The following is an 8,852-nucleotide window of genomic DNA, read 5'->3' on the forward strand; positions in this document are numbered from 1 at the left end:
TTTGAATCTACCACTAACCTTATAATCAAGAGTTATTGTATTAGTTTTCAGAAAATCATTAATTTGGATAAAATTATATAAGTTGATAAAAAATATATCGTCAAGAGAATTTGTATATAAAACCAGAAAGTCACGAATCATCTTCACTTAGCACGGACCGTCACCACTAAACTAAACTAAACTAAGGTTGATGCACGACCCATCATACTAAATATGACTGATCTAACAATTTTAATACACTGTAGTGAAAACAATTGTATAACATGATTTGGATAAAACATTTATTGCACAAAAATATCTAAAAATTATACAATTTATCCAAGTCAAATCAAAACTGAAAATATTTAATATAATAAATCACAATTATTTGATCAGGATTTCATCTCCACCGTAAGATGAAAATTATTTCCTAACACTCATGCCACACTAATATATAAAAATTATACTCTCCCACCTTCCCTTTCTTTCTATTTTTCTCTCTCTTTCTCCCTGCTTCCTTGGCTGAAACCTTTGCCCGCTCCCCTCTTCCCTCTTTTCTTTCTTTCTCTTAAACTTCTTTTATAACCTTGAACCTGCAAAAGAAAACAAAAAAAAATAAATATAATAATATAATATAATATAATATAATATATATTAGTATATGCCCGTGCTCATATCCGTACCTGTGCCTGAAGGCACAGTATAAATAAAAATAAGTGAACAAAAAGGAGAAAACAAAAAAATAAATAAATGAGGAAAATAAAAAAAAATAAAAAAAAATAAAGATGAAGGTGGAATCATGAGATCATTGAAGAGATTATTCATGGGATCATGAGAGGGTGGATAAGAAAAGAAAAAAGTAAGAGAGAAACTAGAAAATAAGATACATCACAACCGTTATTTTGTAATTTAAACAAATTTAAGCAATCTAAATATTTTAATAAGACAAATGTATATAGGATATTTTCAAAAAATTTCTTGTCAATAGATATATATATATATATAATTTGAGTTGTTGAGTGGTGTCAGAGGCGTAGGGATGGCAATATGAACCCGGCCTGACAGGGACCCGGACCGCCCCGTCCCGATAAATAGGTTTTTCCCCGAAAATTATTCCCCATAGGGCCGGGGCTAGTATTGAAAAATGCATCCCCGATGATTTTCGGGCCGAGGACGGGGATAAATTTCTCAGCCCTGGCCCTGGCCCGACATTTCCCTGAAGGATCCCCGTGTATATCCCATTTATATGTTTAGTTGTATTATATTTATATATCTGTATAGTTGTATTATATTTATATAACTCTCTCTCTCTCTCTCTCTCATATACATACTCTCATCTCAACTCACTCTCTCAACTGACTCTCATCTCTCTCTCACTCTCTCGTTCTTCTCTCTCTGTCAACTCTCTCAAACCCATGTCGACCCAGACCAGATCCAGTGCGTCTCCACCTTCGCCAAGGTCACCATCCTCAAGAACCGCCGCTCCGCCGTCCTCCGTCGCAGTACCACCGCACCACTTCCTCTGCCATCCTCAAGAACAGTCGCTCTGCCGTCCTCCGTCGCAACACTTCCTCTGCCATCCTCCATCGCAGCACCGCCGTAGCACCTCCTCTCTCTCTTCTCTCTCACCGTAGCACCGCGGCTTCAACCATGTTTCGGCATGAATCTGAGTCGATCGACATGGATTCGTGTGCAATCCACACAGATCCGTGTATATATACATATATGTATGTGTGTGAGTGTGTGTGTATCAGTATCATTTTTTTTTTTGGTTCATCTGTTTTATATGTATACATGTATGCGCGTGTGTGTGTGTGTTTAGATCTGTCCATTTTTTTTTTGGTTGTAATGTTGTTGTTGATCTGTTGGAGGGGTTGTTGTTTGTTGTGGATGCTGTTTTTGTACGGGGATTTTTTGGGGTCGGGGAACCCCGATCCCCGTTAGGGGGCGGGGGCGGGGGCGGGGGCGGGGGCGGGGGCGGGGAGGGTGATGTGTTCCCCGCAGGGGATCGGGGGCGGGGACGGGGACTTTTGTGCCTTCGGGGACGGGGAGGGTGATCCCCAGCCCCGCCCCGCCCCGTTGCCATTCCTACGGAGGCGTGCTGCCTCTTTTTCTCTTCGTTTCTTTTTCATGTTTTTTTTCTTTCTTTCTTTCCACTTTTGCTTCCATTACTTTCAGCGCCTCTCCTTTATTTGTTTTTTTTTTCATTTTTTAATTTATTATTTATATAATATAATATAATATTAAATATATTATTTATACTAATTAATGTATAAATACTAATATATATATATAGACATAAAAATCACACAAAATTATAAAATTATACCAATTAATGGACTAATAAAATTTATATTAATGGGTCAAATGTGTAACATTTAGAATCCGATCACACCTCCCAACTTACATTTTGCTGTCTTCGAGCAAAACAAAACTAAAAAGACAATAAAATAAATTTATCTATGCCATTTTCGTAAAGAACACGATTACATTTAGCGTATGCAACTAGCCTTTGAACCCTTAAGTTATCCCTAGTGGACAAATTGTAGTCTCATGAGGGTTTGTAGAGAATTTACTCACAAAATTCAATTTTTTTTCTTGTTTTACAGAGATAATTGTTAATTTTAATATATTAGTAAAAGAATTATCAAAATTAGAATACTAGCAATCAATAAAAATAATTTTATATATCTCAAATCTCAGTGTGTGTGTGTATAAATTATAGCCAACAAAAATATTATTTAATCTCAAAATGAAATAAGACTCTAGTTCTATCATAAGCATGCTTCAACTCAATTCTCTCTCAATTACTCTCAACAAATGAAACATTCTAAAATGGTTCAACTCACCAGTGTATGTATGTAAGAGAATACTTATGTTTAACAAAACGAAAATTTCTCACAATTAGCAATGAAAAATGTTGTATAAAATGTTATTTAAATTGGGTAATTGAAACAAAATAAATAAATTCATGCTTTATTAAATTAACTGAAAGAATATCAAATAAAATCATACTTGATAAATTACATTATAGAGCATAAATATGAAACAAGACTAATATAAGAACATATTTAATCTGAATATGATAACAAGAAATCAAACCAAATTCTGTGTGATACCATAGTGTCCTTAAAACAGATTAGCCGCCTCACCGTGGGTGTTGGAAGAACGTCGACTTCTGTCTCCCAAGATAAGATGGTTTAAACCAGCTAACTCAGAAGCACCTTCTGTTAGCTTTGGCGAACCGACAATGGCAGCACTCTCTCACAGTAAGAAAATTCTAGCAAATTGACTGAAGAATGGAAGAAACGATTTCTGTGTTTGAGACTTGACAGGAGGGTCTCAATTTATACATGTATAGGGGAGAGAGGAAAAGCCTCCAGCCTTTATGGCTGGTCAGTAATGCACCATTAACCTCTGCAATAAAGGCAGGAGTTACAAACCCCATTAATACACTCTTAACCTCTGCAATAAAGGCAGAAGTTACGAACCCCATTAACTCTTTCATGAAGCTAATTTCATTGGGCAATTTCTCATTCAATTCTTAATGGTTTTTGGCCATTCTATTTGTGGTGTAAAGATCTCATTGCAAAGTATCTACACCCACTCAGACCCAACACAATAGATAGTTGGGACCCACTTTAATATTTAATTAAAGTTGCCAAAAATTCATTTTTTCCAACATAAAAAAAAATAAATATATATATATAGGCTCATGATAGGAAAGCCGAAAATAATGAAATTATGTCAATTTGTCATTTGAAAAATCATACTAATCCCGAGATCAAATAGAACTTTATTTTTTGGTTGTAATGTTGGGTCAAAGGGAATTATTTACAGAATTGGGTATAGGGTGAAAATAGGTGTCCAAGAAATAAATCAAATTAATGCAGCATATGTAGAAAATTGCTTCACTATCCCGTCCTTTAAACTCCTTTTAAATATATATATATATATATATATATATGATTCACAACCATACTCTCTATTCTCTTGTTTTTTTTTTCTCCTTTTTTTATTCTTTTTTTTTAACATAGAAGTAAAAATATGGTTTTTACAATTTCCTTGTTTTCATTCACATGTGCATATAGTTGAGAGAGGCGAGATGAGAGAAATAAATCCAGACAGATATTTGGCTCACAAGATATAGCGATCCCAGTTTCCCCTCTTCGTTAACTGTTGTATCCGGACTTAGGTTCCGTGGAGTTGGTTGTCGTGTATATCTTGTTTACATCCTTTACTCCTTGCATTCGAGTCTTGGGTTGTGTTGGGCGAGTTTGAAACAGGTTGGTTGGACTTAGAAACCAAGAGTAGTTGCCCAGTTTTTGGCCTTCACGCTCGAGCGGGGTTTTCGACGCTCGAGCGTAGTTTTCCATCTTCCAGTATCTCCTCTGCAGTGTTGTACGCTCGAGCGGGAGCTTTGACGCTCGAGCGGGATGTTGTTTCTGACGCTCGAGCGGTGGGGTGGACGCTCGACCGGAGACCTGGTTCTGTAAAAGTCCTGGAAGTGTGTATCCGCCGCTCGAGCGGGATTGTTGACGCTCGAGCGGGAGTCTGTGAGTGACGCTCGAGCGGGGGTTTGGACGCTCGAGCGGGGCGACTTTTATATAAAGCCGAGATCCGACTTTTTTGTTCACTTTTCAACATCCTTTCTCTCTCCTACTTTTCCAAAAAGGTATTTTGAGAGTTCCTCTCACTAAATCCCTAACTTCTCTCTTAGGATTGATCTAGTAGGAGTTGTTTTCTCACCTTGGGCCTTTACAAAAGTTGTGTTGATCGTCGAGGGCTATGTTTTAATCTGAAAATTTTGGGATTTGGAGCATTTTCGTTTCTTCATCTTCTTTGTTGCGTCCCATCATTCGAGGTAGGGATAACCTACTCCATCTTATGAGCTTTGTCTTTGAATTTTAGCATTTTGATATGTTGGGGGTTGTTGGGTAATTTTGAGAAAGTTTGGGCCTTTGTGTAATTTTACAAAAGTTGGGGTTTTAAATATATAAACCTATATGCATGTTAGGCATAGAAAAATGAGATTAATGTTGGGACATTGATGGAAATGGAACCTTAGGGTTGTTTTGTGAATTATGGTAATTTTCCCTAATTGGTTTAATTAATTAAAGCATATAATTAATTGAAGAAAGCGAGGAATTGAATTGAGTATGTTGAAATTGGGAATGTATAGGATTAAAGAGTGTAGACGAATCTTTTATTGCTCATCTAGTTGCAATGTTGATATATTATCCATGTGTGCATTTATTTCCTGCTTAGAAATAATTGCTTTGGGCTACAGGTGGAGGGTAGTGTTGATTGTTGTAGACAATGCATGTTGATTAGGCAAACTAAAACTAATCAATGGGTTGTGTCATAGAGCATGACGGTTGATAGAATACATTAACTTTATGTATTGAGTGATTGTGTATATGACCAATGTGTTTACATGCATTATGTGTAGACGGTTAATAGAATACATTAACTTTATGTGTTGATTGATGTGTATATGATTCTGTGTTTATATGCATTGCTTGTGTAGAGGAGGAGATGGGGGATGTACTCCGCGGTTTAGGGGAAGATGGGGATGTACCTCTAAACCGGATAGGATTGGGAGGAGATGGGGGATGAACTTCGTAGATACAGCTCATATGCTTGTCTAGAGAAGTGAAGATACAGCTCATATGCTTATCTTTGAGAAGTGTAGATATAGCTCTTATGCTTGTCTAGTGAAGTGTAGATATAGCTCATATGCTTGTCTAGTGAAGTGTGAATACAGCTAATATGCTTGTCTGTTGATGTGTAATATGCTTATCTGTTGTGGTGTTGATATAGCTCATATGCTTATCTATTGGAATGTTGATATAGCTCATATGCTTATCGATTGTAGTATTGATATAGCTCATATGCTTATCTAATGAAAAGTTTGTTTAATTTGATATAGCACTAAAATGTATATCATAATCGTTTGTGAAGTATGGAAGTAGTTTATGTGTTATTGATACAACACCAAAATGTGTATCCACCGTGAATTTTGAAAATGTTCTAGTGATGAACTATATTCTCATCAAAATGTTTTGGCCAGAGTACTGAGCCCTGTTTTCAAAACCAAAGTTGAACAAGTAATGAAAAGTGAATTGTAACGTAGACTTGGTTGTCATGGAATTGAAATAAGATGTAAATGGAAGTGTAAGTATCGACCATCTATCAGTTGCTAATCTTTTAATCATTGTTCATAGTTGGTTTAGTATATCTCTGGTGGGCTGTGGCTCACCCTATATGGGAACATCATTTTCAGGTACAGGTAGCATGTCACCTCTGAGGACATTTCGGGAGGCTAGGGGCAAACATGCTTTTGTTGCCGTATTTTCCTTTTGATGTATTACATGTAAAATTCAAGCCAAGGGCTTAATGTGTAACCGAGTCAATACTCTCTTTTTTAACCAAGTGTTAACTTGGAAAGCTGTAAGCCCGTAGGGCATTTATTTTTTTGTTAATATGTAATACTTTTGAAATGAAGTACTCTGATGAATTGAGGAAATGTAGATCTTTTGCATATAAAGGTATGTTTATATTGATGGGCTTAATGTTATTATTTTGAGGGCGTTACACAAGAAATAACCGAAAACTAAGCAATGATATTTTGTTTTTGAAGACATTCAATTTAAAATCAGTTGATTAATAAAAGAAGCCTCTAAAATATATAAATAAAGTTTGAGTAATTTAAAAAATTGATGTGAGACAAGTGTTTGACAGTTTGTAAACCTAGACATGTGAGTTGAGCTTAATTTGTTGGGGGTTGAGTTGGTGATTAGAGTCTTGTGATCCATGTACTCTCTCTATCTTTGTGAATATGAAAGTGGAGTAAAGTAGGATTTCATGATAGCATAACTAAACACAGGAAAAAAAATACCAAAATTCATTATATCTTTTGATCTTTTTTAGTTGGCTTTTTTGTATTAGGGCATTTTTAGTCTTGTTTGATTTGGATCATTTTGATTTTTGTGAGAGAAAAAGCGTAATAATAACAATTTGGATGTGATATTTTATTTTATTAACTTATGTAGCTAATTTTATTTTATTTTTTATACTTTTTAAAGCAAAAATCTAAAACCAAACTAAGCTTAAGGCACCGTTTGGGAAGTGGTTTTGTGAGCTTTTTTGGCTATTTTAGCCACAAAAGACAAAATAGGCTATTTTAGCCACAACAAACAAAACATCACATCCAACCCATAACCATTACACTCTTCTCTCACAAAAAAAAATCAAAAAAGTCAAAAAGCCAAAAAGTCCTTCCAAAACCAAACTTTTTAGCCCAGACTAAAATAGCCAAAAAAACTAAAAAACCAAAAAGCCAACCCACTTTCCAAACCAACCCTAAATAGATTCTGTTGTTGTATGGAAAAAGCCAAAAAGTTGAAAAAGAAAGAATTATGGTCAGCCACCCCGTGAGTTTTTGTTTCTTCTTTTTCTTCTCTCTCTCTCTCTCTCTCTCTCTCTCTCAAAGGCAAGAAGTTCATTTACTGATAACGGTGTCTGATTGGCACTAATGCTGATAAAAGGCTAAAAGACATAAGAAAAACAAAAAAGCTTCACATGAAAAGATAGGTTCTGTTTCATCAAAATTCTTTATTTTATAAAATTTTTTGTGTATATTATTTAAAATTTTTTTTTGATTAATTTCATAATCGTATCATGTTTAATTTATTACATTTCTCTAATAATAAATAAATGAAAAGTATATTTTGAATAATAGATCATACACTTTTTTTTTTTTGACAAATTAAATATATTACAATTATCAGATCAATTAATTTTTTTATTTGTTATATGTGGATAATAAACATAAAGATTCTAACAAAATGAAAATCATCAAAACAAAATAAACTCCGCAAACCTAAACGGAAGGGAAGCCCTGCCCAAAATATTTACATGTATACAAAATTATATACTGAATATTGTGGTAATTATATTCTAGAGGTGGTAATTATATTAAAACGATAGGTGTTAAGACTGTCGCATCATTTTAAATAAAAATATTATATAAATTTTATTTGTATAGTACTACCTAATTGTATTGTAATAGTTCACATCCTATATCACAAATATATAATTTTGTTTGGTTTCTAACTGTACACAGACCAATCATCTAGCAGTGGAAAGAGCTTTTGAGATGATTATCAACTATGGTAAAGCTAAATGTAATTCAAGTCTATCATCATACAATATGATCTCTATCTTAAGTTCATCATTTCATGATCTTCCAATTTTACAACTTGGTTAAAGATGGGAATTATAGTCATTTACTATAGCATGGGAGACTTCACCGGTTAAAAAGCATTGGTTGTGCTATTAAAATTGCTATATAAAAAAAAAAAAAAAAAAACCTTCACAATTAAGACCATATGTTGGGGTGTTTTGAAAAGATGGTTAAAAATTGTTTTTTGACTTTTTTGTGAGAAAGGGAAGTGGATTAAAAATTGAGAATTGACTTTTAACCCACTTCTCAAAATAGGCCGTTATCACAAACAAGGCACTCGCACAACTGAGATTCATGTGATCAAAGCATCAAACCACACTGGTGGGCTCACGAATGAACATTCTACACGTCACATGCCACAACCTAATTGTCTAACCTTGTGCTAATACGCCCTTGCCCTTAACCAAGGGTATATTAACAGATTAATAATGCATAATCAAATCATCAATGTGTATCGCTAATAGCCACCAGTCATGCACACCCCATGACACCAAGGGTCACTCATAAGTCCGTGTCATGAGGGATAGAAAGTGCACAACAAGGACAAGGGTCAAACTTGCAACCTACTGCATAGAATAACCTTTCTACTAGAGTTAGGAGGCTTATTATCATCTAATGAGAATCC

At 34.8% G+C, this 8,852-nt stretch overlaps 1 protein-coding gene across 2 annotated transcripts in view; it reads right to left on the minus strand.

The window, feature by feature from the left end:
* Positions 1-425: 425 nt before the first annotated feature.
* LOC114283083 (methylesterase 10-like) overlaps positions 426-8,852 on the minus strand; it is a 297,358-nt gene continuing 288,931 nt past the window's right edge. The window contains exon 3 of one of the 2 annotated variants that reach the window (XM_082870523.1): positions 426-572. In XM_082870523.1, coding sequence (XP_082726649.1) covers positions 468-572 — 105 coding nt within the window. In that variant the 3' untranslated portion in view covers positions 426-467. Of the gene's footprint in view, positions 573-2,980; positions 3,397-8,852 lie in introns of those variants that run through there. The other variant, XM_082870524.1, reaches the window with a different exon arrangement.

This window comes from Camellia sinensis, chromosome 5 (assembly GCF_055761805.1).
Source record: "Camellia sinensis isolate YWXY chromosome 5, ASM5576180v1, whole genome shotgun sequence".
In the NCBI taxonomy this organism is placed as follows: Eukaryota; Viridiplantae; Streptophyta; class Magnoliopsida; order Ericales; family Theaceae; genus Camellia; species Camellia sinensis.